General features: G+C 46.7%; 1 protein-coding gene across 5 annotated transcripts in view; it reads right to left on the bottom strand.

The window, feature by feature from the left end:
• CNTN1 (contactin 1) overlaps positions 1-21,693 on the bottom strand; it is a 1,316,193-nt gene that overhangs the window by 414,652 nt on the left and 879,848 nt on the right. For all 5 annotated transcript variants that reach the window (XM_069627984.1, XM_069627985.1, XM_069627983.1 and 2 more), the window contains 2 exons: positions 14,233-14,360; positions 8,312-8,487 (listed from right to left, as the gene is read on the bottom strand). In XM_069627984.1, coding sequence (XP_069484085.1) covers positions 8,312-8,487; positions 14,233-14,360 — 304 coding nt within the window. The remainder of the gene's footprint in view (positions 1-8,311; positions 8,488-14,232; positions 14,361-21,693) is intronic.

Genomic DNA, 21,693 nt, shown 5'->3' with positions numbered 1-21,693 from the left:
CCGCTCCGACATATTGCCGCAAAACGCACAGTCCTTCTCCACGTGCGTCTTGTCCTCATGTAGGCAGTAAAGGCAAAGGGAGTGTTCGTCCTCCTTAAAGACATTCTGAAGCTGGCATCCAGGGCAGACCCTGAACAGCTTTCCGGGCGTCGAGCTTCCCTTCTCCTGGGCCATGTCCGAGATGGGCCTGAGAAACTTCTGGAGTCCTCCAAAAGCGTGGCTCGATGAAATCTTCACCCTTGAGGGGCGTAGACGAATCCGACACGGGTCCCCGTTGATCGGATGAAGAAACGGTGGAGCTTGAGGCTCTTTTGACCGAAAAAAGAGAATTTTTCTGAGAAAAAACGTGAAAAAAGCACAAACGCTCGAGAGCAGTAGCACGAGGATCCCAACACTTGAACGTGCGGTAAAAATCTGAAGATGGCTGCCAGAGGCAGGGCTTAGGTAGAGGGCAGTCATTGGCTGTGGTCAGTATGACGCAGAGATCAGTGATTGGTTACTACTACGAAAGACAGATCAGAAACGAAACTGATACTGATTTTTTCTTTACCGAGGATTCCCAGCCTGACGACGGGGAATATTCATGAGCATGTGAATCCATGCCAGACCCCATGCTGGAGAAGCTGCTCCTAACTGATCAAGCCCAACCAGGCCGAAACATGTTTGGGGATGCTTGTGGTCTCCTGCAGAAGGGATGCGGCCAAACAGTTTGGGCTGGACTGCCCCTTTTGGGGTGGGACCAAGCGGTCTTTTCCCTTTTGTAATGGCTTGGAAGGCAAAGAATGGTGGTCTGGAGGGTTGCACAGACCAATGCCAGAGGTTAAGATGAATTCTAAACCTTTCAGCTATCACCCCTTTTGTTTTGCAAACAAATAACAATTGGTAACTACTGATGGGGGGGTCACAGACTTGGTTCAACCGTCTCCTGAATCGTCTTAAAAACCGCAACCCTAATAGGCTCATGCCATGGTTCACTTGGAAATGACTGAGGAGCACCACATGAAATCTACCTCTAGGGCTTCCTCTTGAAGTGTCTCGTTGGTTACAGTAACAGCTGAAGAGATGCTGTTCTAAGACTTTCTTCCTTTCTCTCTGCTTCAGATGTGGTATCCCAGCTTGGGAAATGGAAATTCAAATTGTCCAAAACACTTACAAATAGTTAGTTCTTTAGTGAGGTGTGGGGTTCAATCACAGCCCAAACAAATATAACTGAAAGGCCCACTGGTGAATGAAAAGCCTGCCTTAAAATTTCAATACTGCTAAATGTGATTAGCAAATATCAATACAGGCATTTCTGCAGTTCACACAAGGAACAATATAACATGTAAAAGGCACATCACTGTGTTGGCTGAGAAACAAACATCAGCATTTTCGATAACAAACATTATGTAAATAATAAAAAAAGGCCTTTGTGAGTGTTCAAACTGACAGCAGCCCTTTACTTTCAGTTTTTTCACAGTAAGAAAACTACCAGAAGTGCAACAAAGAGAAAATACCCTGATTCAAAAACGCATTTCCCCATAACAGAAAGATGAAAACTGCTTAAATAAGTAAACTGCGGCACTGAGATGAGAAGGTCACATATAAATTTCATTTATTCCCAAAACAGACCAATGCTTTTTGTTGTTGGGCAGAATGCTCAAGTGCCTTCCCCCACTGTAGGCCTTTTGGCACCTTATCTGGAAGGAAGCTGATGCGCATCAAGTATTTACGACAGGCTGAGGGACAACAGGAGTGGTTTGGGTGGGAGAAAACCCTTCAACATACAGAATTTTAGATCAAAATGATGGCAGACTCAAGATTACAGGACAGAATGCCAGATGCCAGCATGGCGTCATGACATCGCAGGGCAAAGGTGAACTACCTGCTGCAGGATAAGGATCTCCTCAGCCCATCAACCCTCAAAAGAAGAAAGGCTGATGAGTTTATTGCAGGCTGAACCAGCAATGAGGCCGCAGAGTTTTGGGGGGCATTTCAAGAAAAATGAAACTTATATGGAGAAATGGGAGTTAAGATTTGCATACATGTTGAAGATTTTCCATTACATTAAATGGACTATCATAACTGGTGATTTTCTCAGCAATGTTAAGTCTCCCCAAGTTCATTCCTTTGTCATTTTAAAGCTAATTTCAAGGCAGTGGTATTGATACAATTGTCAATAATGTGCGATTTCAGGAATTTCAGTTTCCACCTAAAAAGTGTTTCTAGCTGCACGGAAAGGTTGGAAACTTGAAAGTTGGTGAGTTGATGGCTTGTTATATTAAGTATCCAGATAGTAAATTTCATATTCATAACTATTTTGCTTTTTATGCAAAGGGCAAATAATGACAGTGTGCCAGTGCAACATGCTGCAAACACAGGAGTAATTACATCTGGTCTGCCATGATTTGCTGAGTTTAGAAATATATATTGTTGCAGATAAATGGAAAGTAAAAATAGTTGCTATGTTGTGACGTTTGGGTTCAGAAATCTGAAAAGTTTAAATAACAACTTTGGGCGGCGGATTCTTCCTTGGTATCAATTCCACTGTAGAACTCCCCTAGCCTGTCCAAAGGGAGGGGGCAGGCTCTGGGGAAGAAGAAGAGAGAATCATCCTTCAATGGGAAAGTTAACACAAATAAACTGGCACCTCCTAATTGTAAGAATTGGCGGTGTGGCTTACACATTAAAAAACACTTGCTCTATGCAATAAGGGGAAAAGGAGGCCTTTATTTCACCTGGGGGTATCCTAAAACAGCTGCTTAAAACCATCTTGGATGGAGAGGCCTTAACATTGAGAGGCCTTCGAATTTGCCTGGGAAAGAGAGGAACTGGGGGAGTAAACAGCTGACTGGGCCGTGATCCTTAAGGAGAAACCAGATGAGGGATGAAAACTGGTTACAATCTCTGACTGAAGGGACCAGACCTTGTGTTGTCCGAAGAGGAGCCTGGCTGTCTTCCCTGAGCGTCCCAAAACAGAAGTCCCATGTAAGTAGAACTCATCCATTTGAAACCAAGCGTATGGGGGGAATTTGCCTGCCTTAATATCTTCCCTTCATAGTGGGCGGTGGGGTCGTGGGGCAAATGGTGTAGACCCGTCACATAATTTGACTGTATATTAATTTAATTAACTCCCAAATAGATTGACGCCGGGTGTGCTTGAAAGCGTTTGAAACTTCCACCCTCTCTCCTAGCGGGAATAATGTGATAAGTCACCTAAAGTGATTGAAGTGTCCTGGCCACACACAAAACACGAAATGTGTAATTGCCACCATTCCCAAACCTTGCCTTTAAAACAGAAAGGGGTTTGTTCCATTCCCAAACCTTGACTTTAAAGCAAAAAGGTCCTATCCCTAAAACGAAATTCCCAACGGACGAACACCACTTCCCAAAACCCTGCCTTTCAATGGAAGGTGTCCTTGACACAAAAACGAAATTGATAATTGTCACCATTCCCAAACCCTGCTTTTAAATAAAAGGCATACTGATCCTAAAAGAAAAATCCCAATTGTCACCAATCCTTAAACATTGTATTCAACAAAAAGGATGCCCTTGAAATTCGAAATTCCAAAACTGGCCTCACTCCCTAGACATGGCCTTTAAACAGAGGGGTGTTGGATTCCACTGATGCCTAGGTGTTTGGTGCTGGAGGGAGGGGCGATTTGCAAAGTGAAACGAGTGACATTTCCACTGAATAATATAAACACTGTCATGAGAGTAAGTGACCCTGATACCAGGATGTAGCACTCTTTCTGGGGTTAAAAGGAACCAGGGTGCGATCTGCCACATGCATTTGTCCAAGTTGTGTTTCCAAAACTAGAAGAATTTTAAAGCGTGCCGGAAATGAAACAAAGGACTGCATGTAACATATGTAAATTGTTCTCATGTTAAAACTGTGCTTTGTTTTTACTCCAAACTTTATCAAATACTATTAACCCATTCTGTAATTGAAGCTTTGATGTCTGCCACAGAGAAGGTGGTGTGTGTAATTAAGTAAAAGTATTATTCATTGATCTTATAATTTAAATAAATATATATTCTTTCTATACCTGGGCCTGGTTCTTGGCTCACTGTTGTCCCGGGGGGGTGTACGTGCCTCTAAATGAGTCGTCAATAGGGCCAGTGCTAAAACAACTTAAACGGCTTATTGTGGGGCACCTTGATTGGGAGAGGAAGGAACTCCCGAGGTTAAGGGTGGTCCCTCAACATATCGCTACAGAGCTCCACTTCATAAAATGCAGGGCAGAACTTGCCAAAGTCACTGTAAAAGGCATGCGTTCCACATGATTGAATTGAGTGAAACATTTGTCATCATGGATTCAGGCTGCCCATTATTAAAACAATAAAACGGCAATTTTCAGTCAAGCCTCTAGCGAGAAATGTCCACTTACGTTGCAAACTTGGGTAAAATAGTCCCATTACGGCAACTATGTCAGATCGTATTACTGCCTTCAATGACTAAATAACTGCCCTGCAATCCAGCTTGGCAGAGGACTCAATTTCTCGGATGGATTCCTTTTAATAAATAGCTTCTTCCCGTAATACATTTTATGACTTCTCCCAGGTAATCGAAGACACCGTTATTTAGGTTATAAAGCAGCTTAAATATACAGCACGTCAGCCAGATATTTGTAGTGCTAAAATGATACTTCTTGGCTAGGCAGCCATTTATCCTCCAATTTCCAACCAATCCCTGGACTTCCTTACCAGCAATCATCATGGAGACCTTAGTTCGCACGCATATTTCTTCATACTTTGAGGTCAATATCCTCAACAACACTCAAGAACATGAGGAATAGGTTTCTAATAGCAGAGTTCAAAACCACACGTGCACTGAGCGTACCCAACCTTGCTGCAGCTGTTGATACAGTGTACCAAAATATCCTCATTAACATGCTTAGAACAACTTGTGGAACTGGGGGAAATTGCCCTGAAACTACTCAAATCCATTCTGTCCAAATGTGCTGAAAAGAAGAAAGTGTTTTCCTTCATCGTCAAGCCTGCATGATCACATATGTGCCCCTCAGGCCATGGCTGCCACCTAGCTTATTAAAAATGCACTGTAGGTGGCACCACTCACCTCACTGCACCATCACCTTGCATGCCGATAATACATGGATCCACATAAGATGCTCATCAGAATATGTCAGCAGCCGTCAAAGTATTTTAGAATGCCTCCCTGTGATTCAGCATTGGATGTGCTTGAAAAGGCCCCACATCAATAGGTTGAAAACCGGTATCACTTTGCTATGAAATGTTCATGTGTGCTCCCCCCCCCATACCTGGTCACACCATCCGCTACACCAAGCTTTCTGTGCAATCTGGGTGTCATGTTGGATTAAACTCTTTCATTCAACTGGGGTACTTCCTCTCCTCTATCATCCTCTCTACCTGTGGGCTTCCCCAGGGGTCTAACCTGGCCATTCAAGATTGGTGTGCCGGCAATGATCTTTGAATACCAGCAAAACTGAGATCCTTCTCATCGGCACACCATCGCCATCCTTTTCCCTCACTCCCTCCCTCGGCCCTCCTCCTACCCCCACCTGTGGCTAAGAACTTCGGAGTCATCTTTGACTCCACAGTTTCCTTCTTCGCCCATATCTCTGAGGTCTCTAAAAAGTCAAACTTCCTACTGCACCTCCCCAGAGGTACTCTGCCTTTCCTCTCCTTCCATCAGAAGCTCACTGTCTCCCAAGATCTGGTTCTCTCTAGGCTGGACTATTGTAACAGCCTCTTTCTAAATCTGCCTGTCTCTACTCTCCGCCCTGTGCAACTTATCCAGAACAGGACTGCGAGACTTGTCCTTGGCCTCAAGCCCTGGGATCGTATCTCTCCAGCTCTGAAATCTCTCCATTGGCTCCCAGTGGATGCAAGGATTAAATTCAAAACCCTCTGCATTTTTGTACAAGGCTTTCTGGGGACTGGGTCCAAAATACCTTCAGCTATCGCTCCGCAAATACCTCCCCTCTCAAGCACTTCGCTGTTCTACCTCTAATTCCCTGCGTGTCAATCGTTTTTCAAAGAAACGAGTTGGGGGTAGATCTCTATCTTTGGCTGGGGCCTCCCTCTGGAACAGCCTCCCTGCCACTCTAAAACCTGAGGAGAACCATTTCTGGTTCCGGAAGCACCTCAAGACCTTCCTCTTTGCTTCTGCCTATCTGCTCTCTTGGCATTGTGCACCTGGCTACCCTCTGTCCCCTGGGCCCAGGTACCTGTTCACCCTGCCACCCTCCTGCACCTCTTCCTGGCCACCTCTTGCACTGGGGACTGTATCTGTACCAATTCAGCCCCCGCTCCATTCTTCTTTTTTTTCTGCACTTATCAGACTTGCCCAGTTTTCTGCCTTAAACACAGCACTTGCCACTTGCTGGCTGCACTACCACTGTTTATTGCCTCCATTTTCTATTTATTTTTATTTATTATTATTATTTATCTGCTCTCCTCTGCTTCGCACTCTCCACTCTCCCCCTTCCATGCACTTTTCCCCTTTTCCCTATCCCATGCACTTGCGCATTCTCAATGTCACTGGGCCTAGTAAGATCGTTGTTGTGTTGTGTTCTCCCCTGTTCCCCTCCCTTGCCTAGTCGCGCTCTGAAACATTTGTGTACGAGCGCGATACAAATAAGATATACCATATCATTCAACCATCAAACCAACAATGTCATTGAGCAAGTTTGCACTCTTTCTTTTTCCCTTCATCACCTTTCCCTAATCCTACCTACCAATTTAGGAAAGACACATATTCTTCCCTAAAGCGACACCTATTTCATCGCCACACTAAATTATTCCTTTCTCTGAGAATTGACCATAAGTAGAAGGCAAAGGGAACATAATAAGAGATTTGACTTATGGACAGGTAGCACATTGAACAACGTGGAATCAATCATCGGTTGTGTGTATTTTTTGTGGATTGTGATGTTAAACGAATCTGTAATGAAGTATTTAACAAACAGAGAACAGAACACTTTCATCTGTGGCATCATTGCAAAATCCGTTCGTTGTTATTTCTGACTCATGGGGTCAGCATTGTCCTTCCTTGCAGTGAAGCTGTCTCACATGGACTACTGCAAACACCGCTATGATGGCCTTCCTGAACTCCACCCGCCATCTTCGAAGGATTTTGAGATATGAAGACAAACTCGCCGTCGGCCTTAAAATGATGCACTACATCGCCCCTGTATAGAGGTTACTTCACATTGAACTAAAACCCCATGTGCATGGTGAAAGATGCATTGCATGGCCACACCCCTTGCTATCTTTTATCCTCATCACTCCCCTACCAACCGAACAGGGGCCAAAGGCCAACAAGCTGGCATCACGTCCACACAGATTTAAACCTTTTGTGGGTGGGCATCTGCAACCAGAGGAGCGCTCTGCCTTTGGCCCAACATCTGGAGAATTATTTCAGGGACTTTTGGAAGGGTCTAATTTAGTTTAGTTTAGTTTATTATTTATATAGCGCGCCATACCCTGGGGCATCCAGGTGCAAACAGACAAGGATATGCTCAACTTAGTTACAGGTACATGATAAGTAGGAAAAAATACAGACATCAACAGTGTTACAATAGGCAGGTATGTACAAGGAAATACAGAGATCACATATGAACTAATGACTCAGATTTAAAACATATGAACCCCAGACTGCTTAACTGTTCTCTCAATCAGAATCTTTCAATGCTCCTTACCGGTAAGACTTGGCACAGGAGTATACAATTCAATATTTTTTGAAGTTTGAGTAAAATACATTTTTAGAAAGTGAAAAATTAATTCCCATTCCCAACAGGGGTACTTTTAGGTTAGTAAAAATGTATTTTCACTCTGAATCCTATATTTCTTTGCAATCCACACTTCTATGTACAGAGATATTCATGCCTATTAAAAGATATATTATTATCTTAAAGTTACTCTTTAGATCAAGCATTCAAGTGCCTTTCTACAGCAGTGCCCTGCTGGCATTGCTGCTCAGAACATTTGCCAAGCGCTACGTGGGTGGAAGCAGGAGGGAGGTGGGGGGGTGTGTGTTGGGTAAGACTCCTATGTGTCTGCTGTTTGCTATTTTTATTGGGAATAATTGTATTCCCTATCTTTCCTTTTTGGGAATATGCACCGTTTATAGGGAGTAAAAGTGGTTGGCGCACAGGTAACCAGCAGGGCTGCCCCTATCTACATATGTTTATCACAAAGCACTCCGAAACAGCACTCAAGCATTGGGAGTGCTTTAAACTAAATTAAATAAAGGAAGGAAATGAACACAACTGTTAAGAGAATGGCAAGTCCTGTTATCATGCTGTTAAAAACAATGTCTAACAATACAAACAAGTAACTTGCTTACCTTTAAATTTCGCTCGTAATGTTCACTGTCTTTGTCAAAATCTATTACGTATCCATTTTGAGACCAAATAAAGGTTAAATCCAAGGTGGAGTCATGAGACGCGTGACACTGCATGGTAGTATTCTCCCCAACTGTGACATCAGCATTAGACGGGGCCAGGGTTATCTTTGTAGCAGCTGCAAAATGTAAAGAAAAGTCTGATGAAGCCTCTTTGCCCAAAACCTGTTTGGTGTTTTTGATATAGCAAAAGATACTCACCAAAGAAACTCTTATACCTAGTCCAGGGTCCTCAATACCGTATGAGAATCCCCAGGGGGGACAAAACAGAAGCCATTCACATCAGCAAATCAGCACTTCCCCTTTAAACTTACGCACACACAAGTCCACTGACGTACACAAGCTCTGCTAGCCCTGCTCCCAGCATCTCTCCTATCACATATCAGAGCCAATAGCATTTCCTGAGCTCATTTTAGGCGGATGGAGGGAAAGACATGTAGAGGAAAGGGGACTCTTGATGTACTTACGCCTTACTCGTGCGTCCCATTTCCTTCGATCCACACTGAATGGGTGATTACAGTGGCACACTGATATCCAATAAGAGGAATTTGTGCTAGTTCTTTAGGGAAAAGGATTCTTCAACACCTCACACTCAAAGGCGGCATCAAAATGCCAACTAAAGTCTAGTCAGAAATGCCTGAAGAAGGCAGAGGGAGAAGCCCAGGTCTTGCCTTACTGATGATGTCCCAAGATGTCGGACATTGAAAATCAAAAGCTGTAGCTTTGGCTGTTACTGAATGTTCATGTAAGCTCTTTGTGGGACATCCTTCTGGGCCCTGCAAACTTCCTGGATGCCTGCTAACATACCCTTAGAGATGGAGGTTGTGAAACACTTTCCTTTCCGGGGAGGACCCTCCAAATGCAGTAAAGAAAGAATGCGACTTCCAAAAAAAGTTACAATTCTAAATACATTCAAGCAGTGAAGAACCCAGTCAGCCTCCGACTACAGGTTGAGAAACAAGCATTGATAAAATAAACTCCTGGTTTATGTGACATGCAAAGACTACTTTCAGAAGAAAGAAACGATATGTGTGTAGCAGAAACCTATCTTTGTGTAAAACATTGCACGGTTCAAAAGTTGCCAATGGCTGCATTTCACTTATCCTCTTAGCTAAATAAGGACCACTAACAGAGCCATCTCCCATGTGACAAACTTAATCTCAAGGGTTGACATTGAACCACAAGGCTTGCACGCTTGTGCATAGAGGGCCATGTTGAAATATCACAAAGGGTGCAGCCATGGATCCAGAAGATAAATCCGGCCAAGACCTTCCAAATGCCTTTTGACCCTTGCGTTGGCTGAGGAAAAGACCACAGATTGTATGCTGCATAGCCATTAAGCAAGCCCACCAGAGATCCCTGGCTGGGCCAGTGGGGTGGAAAAAGACAGCAGCACGTCATCAAGGAAGCATTAGCGGGGCCACTTCTTTTTGTGCTTTCCAATGACAAAAACGCAACCATGTTCTCCTATATTGACTGTGCTTCAAATCCTTTCTGTCACACTGAAAAATATGCAGATTCTTCTGAGACAAGCCCTGGTGGGCCAGAGCCAGTTTCTCAGGAATCAAACTGCTAGCGTTTGAGACAGTGGGGATGGATGAAGGGCTGTCCCCTCCCTGCTGAGAGAGTATGACTTCTATAGATCGGATCTGGTTTCACGTCTGATAAACACACTTTGATTGGACAGTGAGGGACCACTAAGATCAACGCGCATCCCTTGGATCCACCAAACCTGCTGACTACCCTCTGAATTAGGGGTGTTGGAGGAAAGGTGTATCAGCTCTTTTGACTCCACTTTGATTGGACAGTGAGGGATCACTAAGATCAACGTGTATCCCTTGGATCCACCAAACCTGCTGACTACCCTCTGAATTAGGGGTGTTGGAGGAAAGGTGTATCCGCTCTTTTGACTCCACTCTATCTGAAAGGTATCTTGTAGGGAGCCCATGGCCTAGCCCTCGCAGGATGCCAACAGGGGACACTTGGCTTTGAGTTCTGTGGTGAATAAATCTATCTCCGAGTGACCCCAAAAGGCTGAATACTTCCTTGATTGTCTCTTAACGAATTTCCAATTAGTAGCAGTATACACTGAGCCTGCATAGCCTGTCAACACCCAGAGTGAGTTCTCTAGGGATGTGTGTTGCCTCAAATTTAAAAAGAGATTGTACCTTTTAGTATCCTGTTCCACAGAAACGAATATAGTGCATGTTACAGAAACTATTAAACTGGCAAGTTCTGCTATCCTTACTTTGAATACTCTCTGGTTTACAGAGGCCCTTCTCTATGCACAGATGGTATGTGGCAAGAGTCTGTACCAAAGACAGAAGTTAAGCTTCAAGGGTGGCTTTGCCAACTGCCTGACTGGCCACCAATTAACCTATAGAAGAGATGTGAACTCTTTAAAATTTGCAAGGAACTGGCCAATCCTGCCGCATTTTCTACTTCCCCTGTCCCTTCCCAGGCCCTCTGCACAGCACTGGCCTCTCATTTCATCTCTAAATCTCAGGACATTTTGTCCACACTCTCCACCTATTCCTCCTTTCCCCTACTTCCTGCTCTTCCTCTGGCCCTCCTGTAGCCACCCCTCCTCCCTCCTTCTCTTCCTTTCCCCTTTTCTCCCAGACGAGGTTTCTAGACAAGTCCGATCTATGAAAGTCTCTTCAAAACAGGTTCTCCCATGTTCCTCCAAAACTATCAAGGACCACATCGACTCCCTGGCTCCTGCCCTGGCTGATTTCTGCAACCACTCCTTCGTCACCGGAGTCTTCCCAACCCCCCTGAAGCACTCCCTTGTGCACCCTCTTCTTTCTCCTGCCCGGCTAACTATTGCCCAATTTCCATTACTCCCTTCCTGGGTAAGCTCCTGGAGAAACTGCCCATCTCCCAGCTTAATCTCCACACCGAAGCTGTTGGTTGTCTTCATGACCATCAGTCTGGCTTCAGAGCTTCCAGAAGCACGGAAACTGCTCTCCTGAACATCCGTGAAGACCTGCTCTCCAATCTTGACTCTAACATCCCTTGTGTCCTCACCTTGCTTGATCTCTTTTCTGCCTTTGACACTGTCAACCATACCATCCTGCTCAACCGTCTCCGTGATAACCTGGGAATCACTGGTCAGGCTCTGGCGTGGCTGTCTTCTTTCCTCTCCGACCGACCCTCCCAGGTCCAACTTGGATCCTTCCTCTCTAATACCTTTTTCTCTACCTGTGTTGTCCCCCAGAGATCTAACCTCTCTCCCTGGCTGTTCAACCAATACCTGGCACTCCTTGTCCAACGCATCGCCGCTCTCTGCCCAAATTTCCAGTGCTATGCGGATTATACCCAGCTCATTTTCAGGCTTCCGTCAGCTTCCTCCTCTCCTTCCCTCATCTCTGACTGTCTTTCTGCTATCCAGGAATGGTGTGCCGCCAACGATCTCTGCATTAATGCCTGTAAGACCGAGATTCTCCTCATCAGCCCAACTGCACTCTCCTTCCCTGTCACTCTCTGGCCAGCCTTTCTTGGCCCTCTTCCGGCTCCCACCTGCAAGGCTAAAACCTTGGGGTCATCTTCAATTCCACTCTCTCCTTCTCTCCTCACATCTCCGAGGTCGCTAAGAAGTCACACTACCAGTTGCACCTCCCCAGAGGTATTCTTCCTTTCCTCTCCTTCCCCCAGAAGCTCACCGTCTCCAGAGCCCTGGTTCTCTCTAGGCTGGACTATTGTAACAGCCTCTATCTTAATCTGCCTGTCTCTACTCTCCGCCCTCTTCAACTTATCCAGAACAGGACTGCAAGACTTATCCTTGGCCTCAAGCCCAGGGATCATATCTCTCCAGGACTGAAATCCCTGCACTGGCTCCAAGTGGCTGCAAGGATTAAGTTCAAAACCTTTTGCATTGTCCACAAGGCCTTGTGGGGCCTGGGGCCGCATTACCTTCAACTCTCTCTTCCCAAATATCTTCCTTCTCGAGCTCTTCGCTCATCCGCCCCCAACTCCCTCAGGGTCAGTCGCTTCTTCAAGCAAGGAGTTGGTGGTAGATCTCTCTCTTCAGCAGGGGCCTCCCTCTGGAACAGCCTTCCTGCCTCTCTGAAACTTGAGGAGAACCATCTCCGGTTCCGGAAGCACCTCAAAACCTTCCCCTTTGCCCCCACCTTCTCTCCCTCCCCTGCTGAATTCCTGGATGAAACTGCACTGGTTACCTAGCCACCCTTTCTGATCTTGGGCCCAGGCCCTGCCAGCTGCACACCTGCACTGCCTCCCTGGCAACCCCATGGACTGTTTTCTGCATCCCTACAGACCCCCTACCATCACCTGTGTCTGCACTTACCCCGCACTTGCCACCAGCTGGCCGTTTTATTATCGTATTTATTCTATTATCCTTGTACTGCACTTTCCCCTCTCCCCTGCCCCACGCACTTTCCCTCTCCCTCCTTCCCTGCACTTGCTGCACGATTTGTATGACACCTGGCCGAGTAGGATCCTTGTTTGTCCTCCCTTTGTTCCCCCTCCTTTGCCTCGTCGTGCCTTGAAACACTTGTGTTTAGGCGCGTTATAAATGCCACATCATAACATATCATATATCATGTAATTTCCATACAGATCCACCTGGAAGAAGAAACAAAGCCAGTAAACCTGGGTAAAAAAGGAGAAAAGGAGAATGTCAACCTCTGACGAAAGAGCTCCAGAGAGAAAGAACAATGTGATCAAAGATGGCGGTGTGGAAATTTATAATCTCCCTTCTCTAAACTACATCACTCAAGATCATAAACTGAGAATTCTCAGGCAATAAGTAGGAGCTAAAGGACAACGAATCAAAGGATCCAGAGAGAACAAGTCATGGGACTACCCAACAATCGGGTAAAAGCTTCAGAGGTATGAGAAGGCAGGAGACACATGCAAGGGTCAGAAGCTGGACTCTAGGTGAATGATCTTTCTGTGCAGAGAAGCTGGCACACTTCATTGTGGATCCTTAAACACTGCCTTTTTTATTTAGATGTTACAGGCTTCCACTACAATGTTCTTCTCTTCTGATTGAAAGGATACTGCATGTTGGCCATTTTGGGTGTTGCTTGTGAACTGAAGCATGCTACTCCTGGATGACCACCTCCCAGATGACTTGGCTCATATTTGGCAACTTTAGATTATGCGCTATGACCTTGCAAAAACGTCATGTGCATGGATTGGAAATCATAAAATAATAAATGTTATGTTGTCTTATTAGTGATTTGTGGAGGTCAAGTTCGACTACTGAATAAACCTCTTTGTGCTATGGTAAAATCCTGACTGTGTTATTCCAACTCATAATGTTGGCCTTGGTGAAATTATTGACGAAGTGATGATGATAGCAACAGTAGAAGCAGAGAAACTGGGGATGGTCTACCTTGGTGGGGGTGTTGGGGTCTGTCTAAAACCACATGGATAGAAACTGAGAAAGGATTAGGTAATTTGTGGAATGTGCGATTGAATCGGCAAATGACTTACCTAATAAACAGGAGGTGGTAAGATTGAAGATTGGTTCAGTTTTATTGAACTCAATAGAATTGAATTTATTATACTTATTTTAGAGGGTTTCAAGTTCTGTGTATTTGAGTTTGTGATGTTTCTTCTTTTTTCTTTCTTCTTTTTCCTTTCTTTTGTTTGTACCGGGATTTGTTAATGAAAGTCACATGAAATATAATGTAAAATGTACTATGTGCACTGAAAACATTTTAATAAAAAAAAAATTGCAAATAAATAATGTCAAAAGGTAGTGTTAGAGGAGTTTCTTTTATGTGAGCTGAAGACTGGTTTCTCGCAAAATCAAACAGCACACAACACCTCAGTGACGTTGGGTAAATCAGGGAGTATTGCAAAGAAAGTTTACTAAAAAACACAATGAGTACCTGTAACAGAAAGGGTCCCAGTACTGTTTGCCTTCCCTCGATCATTCTCTGCAAAGCACGTGTAGCTACCCTCATCAAGCTTAGTGATGTTGATGATCTCCAGGCTCCCGTCGTCCCATATAGATATCCTAATCAATAGAGAAAAACAGCAACACACGTTAGGGGATGGCAAATGCTGACACTTCAAATAATGGTACACAAACCACAAATGTGATTTCTTTTAAAATTCAGATTTTTGTAAGGGTGTTGAAGAAGGATGCTGACACAAGGGTGGCATTTTGGTTGGTACACACTTTTATTTATCAAGAAAATAATCCCCTCACTATCCCTATTTTCTAAGAGGGGTTTCCCAGCCTCAAACTAATATTAAAAGGGTCTGTCAGAATGTCCATCAAAATCAAACTCCACCATCGTGTATCACAACCTACTTCTATCCCTTACACTACAACTAAAGAAAAAGTCAACAGAAATGTTCCTTCCCCAGGAGAATGATTCCCTTCTCCTGGTATTTGGGTGGTATTCCCAGAAATGGTCTTTGACAAAAAGGATGCTGGGGAATGACTCCCGTCCCCTGGCTTGTGGTTCCAACAAACCTTTGCAGCAATCACCTTTCAGAACCAGGAAAATGACTCCCTTCTCCTGGTATTGGCAAAGTCCCAAGTCCTTCTCGGGGCCTCAGTGGACTTTTCCCTGCCACTGCGACGGGAATGCTTTCCTCAGGTGCTTCATATCCTTATGTTGGGGTCTCGGTGCATTCTCTGGGGGCCAGTCAGCTTGCTGCTTCCACTGGGAAGAGGAAGCTCTCCTCTGATGCTCAATATGCTTGTGTTGGGGTCCCAGAGCCTTCTCTGGTGGTTAATGGTATTATTGCTGCCACTGAAATGAGGTAGTTCTCCTCGGAAGCTCAACGTGCCTCTCCCAATAGTTTGATTGTTACTACTGGGCTGGCGGAGAGCCTCTTGAGTCTGCCTCTCTTCCACCCCTGTGCCCCCTCCACAAATCTTGTAACCCACATGGGATTTCGGGGACTGGGGCGTGTCTCTTTGTCAGGCTTCTCTCCTCTGCAGGGGTCAAGTCCTGTAAGTGGGGGTACTCATCAACAAACGAAATCGGGTGTAACGTTGCCAGAAATCAGCATATCAAGGTGAAATATGCACATTTCATTAAATTGGCTTTGCATAACCACCCAAATTGAACAGGATGAATGGCATTTGCCTTTCTAAAAATCAACACACACAGAAAACCAAGACAGGATATCTTCTTCTAATAGTGTTTTTGAAAACGTTAAACGGTGTGCATGTTTTAAACTCAAACAACCAATACAAATGTTTTCCCTGGGACTTGCCGTACAGAAATGGGATATTTCACCTTTAGTTGTTATTTTTCATCAGGTTATATAGTGCAGTGGTAAAGTGTCCGCCTACAAACCTGACGACTTCGGTTTGATCCCCGAGGTCTGCTTTAATTCATAAATTCAAAGAAAGCATTCAATGTTTCTCATTTTAGCTGGGGGGACTGAGTCCACCCTCTGAAAAAAGAGGGTTGACTCCGTCCCCCCACGTGTACCCTCGACTTGAGCCCTGCTCCTATGCATCTGTAGCACCCGTGCGGCTCCACGCTCTACTCGTCTGATTGGCTCTCTCTTCTTGCTTCGTGTTCAGGTCCGCTCCAGCTGGACCTATGGATGAATTTCATCAGTGATTTCGCCAGCATCCTCCATGCTTTAGCAACACTGGTCAGCTGACAGGATTTGAAACTCCTGCTCTGGATGGTTTCCACACCTACTGCCTCTCCCGGCAGACTTGACCAAGTCTTCAGTCCTTTTTTTCTTCTTATACATTGTTGCCAGTCCCACCCAGATGGATTGTCGAAGTCCTTTGTTGTTCTTGATGGATTGATCTTCATGCATCCTTGTGTCCACCTTGTACCAGTATTAGCACAGTTAGTAATCTTCATGTCTCCTATGCACTTCTTTATCTTGGTACTTTCTGTTGTGGCTGTTTCTCCTACATTGCAGAAATACATGGGTCTACTCTCAAGGAAATGGTTTGGCATGGGGGTGGGGGGTTAGGCAAGGTTGGGGTGTGACATTGGCCAACTGGCTATAACCTAGGTAAACATCCTTATCCCCAGAAAGGGAATCCCTCCCCATGAGGTCCTCCCACATTATACCACTACTGAGGGGACTATTAGGTAGGGGCCACACCTTCATAGACTCATGGAAAAGGGCTCTCCCTTGTTGAGAAGTGATGAACCTTGCAATCGTCACACTTTATATAGAGGGGTTTGAAATCTCCCAATGGATTACAGTTCATTGACACACGCAAGGGTATGTAGCTCATCTTCACAAAAATGCTCCACTTTTTTTGTAGTTATTTATTAATGCAATAATTGTGCATGTCACATATATTGAGGCTATTATAAACAATACATAATTGTCCCTGACTAGCATAGTGGGAGTAAAAGTCCAAAACACCTGGAGAGCCGCAGGTTGCAGACCCTTGCTCTACAGTAATACATGCATGTCATTAATAAAGCAGAACCGGTCAGACATGTGCAAGTATGAGTCACAATCCAAAAATAACTCCTACTTTTGGAAACAAGACCAGTAAAGCATATGGTTCTTTAAATTTGCCCCATTTACATTCATTTTGCATGCACTTTACCTACGCCAGAAAATCATTTAACAATATGAAGACAAATTCCTATGTATTGCCACATTTGGGCAAGAAACACCTTTACAATTTTCAACATAATCTTCCCATAGAGGAGGGCAGTCAGGACAGAGTATCCATCACATTCAGAGGAATACCTGAAAACATTACTGTAGCCGAGCGTGCAGCCAACATGAGCCCCAGTACTGAATCTCCTCTTATCAGCTATGTCCCTCGAAAACTCTAAGGGGGTCATTCCGAGTCTGGAGGTAAGCCAAAAAGCATGCCGGTAATGATTTACCGGCATTGTTTACCGCTACATGCTATTCTGACCCCTCAGACCGCTAATTACGGCACCGTAAACTACAATGCTGCAATTATTGGTCTTGGGTAGCGCGCGCGCCATACCATGCCGAAATTAGCGGCATGGCGTAAACCGGAGCTGATCGCAAGTAAGGAGCACACGTAAATAACGGCCTCCTCAAGCCCGTAAAGTACCTTACCGGCATGGAGTACATACAGGCATCTCAGAGAAGGAGTAAAGAACCCTGAGCAGTGGTTCCCAGAGCCACAGGTGCACAAAATCAGCACAGCTGGAGGCAATGGAGTCTGCCACAGCAGAAAAGGAACACACCCACACACCACACCCCCTCCCACACCAAGATGACACCAATAGAACCAGCAAGGGCACAACCACAAAAGCTTCAGCACCAACACCAGCCCCCCCTCCCCCTTTGAGGAGACACAGGGGGAGAAGGAGGGGGAGACAGGCCCTGCATGCAGCACCAGTGCAGCCTCCGTCACCACCCCAGCAGCCCCCATGCACATGCAGCATGTCTGGCCACTCAAGGAAAACCCTTAGCAGATAGACACCCCTGACCACCTTGACTGTGACACCGTCACCACCATATTTGGCCTGAGACATAACGAGATAAGCGAGCAGCATACAAATATATACTGCTAACCTGGCACAAGTGACGGTGTTGCCTGTGCCCCACACCCATGCCACAGGCACCTACCAGCACACAGTGGTGCCCATGCATGGCATGTCACAACCGTCCATTACACGGACACATAAACAAGTGCTGTTTCACCTCCCCAAGCACACAAGGGCCTACCAATCCCCAACATGGACCACCCTGGAGATACACAACAGTAAAGCTGGACCTCATGCATATGGAGGCATGCCAAATGACATTGGTGCCCCTGACAGCACCCACGTGTCGCATGTGGACCAGCATGGCATGCAGGTGGCGGACAGCAACTGCAAACAATACCACTCCCCCTACGTGCAGATGGAATGCAACGCAACCAAGAACCGCACACATGGGTGGGCCCGACATCAAAGAACTACACATGACTCAAAGGGCCAGCAGGTCACCACGATACCGTGCCACATGGTGCAACATGCAGGATGACGTGCATGGCTGCCTGTTGAGTCGTCTGACTGTGTCATGCAAGTGCATTGGTGCCATGAGGTGGGTGCCTGCATGAACCAACTGGGTTGAAATGATGAAGCCATCGTACGATGTTCACCCCAGAACCAGTGCAACAGCACATGAGAACAGATTACCACATCGATGGAATAAGGCACTCACAATACACTACATCTCCACCATCTGACAAGGGCAAATCCCACTACACTTGCACCACTCATTGGCGGCCACCACAACCGTAAGCGCATATAGGAAGACACACTGCATATGCACAATGTGGCTGCCCCCAGCAAGGCACCACATCGGAGACCCATCCCTGGGAGTGGATTGAACTGAGGGCAGCAGGGATACCACACCACGTCACCGGCATGGCACACCCATAGGAGTGTTGGGATTCACCATAGAATGTATCAGAGCAGGATGATGACCATGAGCCACTGACTACAGCCATCACACCCAAATACGATTCTACACAGTACACATCACCACATTGATCTAACATCAGGACAGGAGCATGCATCAACGGAACATGTACCACTAGATGTCCATGCCATCGTTCACGGACCATCTTTAAGACGCAACCCCCCACAGCATTACATTGTATTGGACACATATTGTGTGCATGAATGTGCGGAATGCATCCATGGACATGTTCATATGGCCATCAGTGAAACCCTGCCATGTCAGCCAAGTTCAGTTCTCCACCATGACAGTTCAAACACTCACCTTATTTGGCTAGACATGCAGCTGTTGGTGGCTGTCCCTTGATACCATGGTACATGACCCCTGTCAGTAACCCACAGAACAGGCCCAGGGAGCACTAAAACGCTGGCCATACCCATGCATGCGTGTAGATGAAGCAGTCACCTGGCTTGCGTAAGGCACATATGAGTTGGCAAAACAGGACTGGTGGGTGACCCATCCACTGCTATCTGGTGTCCAAAAACCCCATGTCATATGTGTAGCTGAACAAAATGTGCATCCCTACTATTGCGTCTCTCTCCCCTGACATGGTACTGCTACTACCACATGACGAAGTGGTGAAGGTGGAGGAGGAAGTGGCAAGAAAGCATCATGGAGGCAGTGCACTTGAGGGACATGTAATGCGCCAAAAAAAGAGTGGACAAGATGTCCAGAACACAAGTCAGCAGAGGGTGGCATAACATGGGCACACAGGGCACAGGATGTGTGTATACTTGTACACCATGCACTGTCAGACGTCATTATACACATGCTCAATGATGAATGTCCACAACGGTTGAACTTTGCAACACCAATAGTGTATTAGTGAGAACATTATCTGCAGGCCCCCCCCAACTCCACAACAAACCATCACCCCCTAAACCCCAACACCACAACAAACTCCCACCCCCCAACCCCCTCCCCCCAACTCCACAACAAACCCCCAACCCCCACCCCCCTCTCCCCCTAACTCCACAGCAGAGGTCCCATGTAGGACGTAAAGGCTATTGTTTCTTGCTCCCCTGGCCCGGGGGAGGCATATCCCTGCGCCGCATGGAACGCTGAGTGCGTCTTGCTGGGCTGCCGTGTGTGGCCTCACTGGATGCGGGCGTGTCCGCCTGCTCTGGCTGGGCATTAGAATGGCCTGCCTCAAGGGCATTGGCTATGCGGCCAAGGATGTGACACAGGCGGGTTGTGCTGTCAGTGACAGTGTCACACAACCGGTCGGTGCAGTTAGTGAGTGCCTGCCGCATTTCCCTTACTCCATCATGCCATTGAACCCTGGCCTGGCGGTTGTCCTCCATGAACTCTGTTATGAGGTCTGCCAGCTGATTTACTCGACGTGTGCCGAATGATGGAAAACCATCGCTGAAACCACTTGCCCCTGCATGCTCAGGCGAGGGCTGTACGGGTGGACTTGGGACATCATCATCATACCCCTGCGGGTCTATTTGAGGACAGGTGTTGGTGCATCTCCACAATCACTACATGAGGCAAGGGGTACAATGCAGGGCTCCGGGGTGAGGACTGTGTGTTGGCCCTCCTCCTCGGACGCCCCACAGATGGGTGATGCGCTGTCCACACACTCGTCAGGGCCGGTAGCAGCAGCCTCCCCAGAGATGCTCGACTGTGCCGATGTGGTTGGCATTGTGGCTGGCGCCAATGCTGGGATGGATTGTGGTGGGGCAGCATCCAGTGGCCTTTCCGTAGCCGGGGGGGCTGTTCTTTTTGGTGCAGGGGCCTGACCCTGCCACTACCCATGGAGGTGCTTGGCCCGCTTGATTGTGGCTCGGCGCTGTCATGGTCAGTGCCTGTGGGGGTAGAAAAGATTGACAACATGAGTGATTGTAAGATGTCCTATTTGCATACATGGCTGCTTTCACATTTCAGTCAATTGCGGTTTGTGGCCTTTTGGGTGTAGCTACGGCAGTGGTACATGTGCATGAGTATGTCATGTATGCATGTTTGGGAGTGACTCATCGTGGCCTGGTTGTGCAGTTTGGCTGGCACAATGCCGAGCCGGCTGCACAGTGTGCATGATGGTATGTGCAAGTTAATGCACTGTGGTTGATGTGCGTTATGTACTCGCACTTGGCCCTTGATTGCGTGGGACTTGCCTCTGCATTAGTTGGATGGGGGGATGAGTTGGATGGGGGGAGGGCAACACGAGAAGGTGCCTTCGATGGCCCTTGGGGCAGTTTGAATCATGCAATGGACATTGGCAGTGTACACTGTGGACACTCACCTCCTTCGGCAGAAGTCATTGCCCCTCACTCCATGTTCCCCACGCCCTCGATCGATTCTGTGCCAATCAGAGCCGCACATGTCTCCTCCCATGGCTCTAGTTGCACAGGGGTACTTGGACCGCCTCCCGTCTGCATGGCCTAACTCTGGTTGCTGGAGAGGAGGCCCCGCAACCGCAGGCTATCCCACCGCTTGCGGCAGTCCTTGGGGTGCGGGGGGTGTTGCCTACAGCGCTCACCCTCTGGGCAAGTTCAGCCCAGATGTTCTTTTTGCGGAGGATGGACTCCCTCCGCATGTCGTTCCTGAAAACGACATCTGCATGCTCAACCAGGAAGTCCACCATGGCCTGGAGTTCCTCTGGGCTGAATCTCCTCTTGCGGATGCGGTCCGCAGCCTTCTTTGGAGTTTTCGGCATGTTGGTAGTCGTCTGGTCCTTTTCCGAACTTTAGTTTGCTCCCAAGGGTGCTGGCGGATGAGGATGGCAATGGATTGTGTTTTTAAAGATGGCCGCCGCTCTCCTTCCCGTTCCTGGGCGATGACGTCATTTCCGGTTCTTTTTTTTTGCGGTGGCCGTAATTTACGGTATCCGTAAATCACGGTCACCGTTATGTACTGATGCTACTGCTTCCAAGGCGGTGTTGTTATTTACCTGTCGCAGCATGTCG

The sequence above is a fragment of the Ambystoma mexicanum genome, chromosome 12 (assembly GCF_040938575.1).
Source record: "Ambystoma mexicanum isolate Mex_15411 chromosome 12, UKY_AmexF1_1, whole genome shotgun sequence".
In the NCBI taxonomy this organism is placed as follows: Eukaryota; Metazoa; Chordata; class Amphibia; order Caudata; family Ambystomatidae; genus Ambystoma; species Ambystoma mexicanum.
Note: the sequence above shows the minus strand (reverse complement) of the source record. Positions and strands in the feature narration are given on the sequence as shown.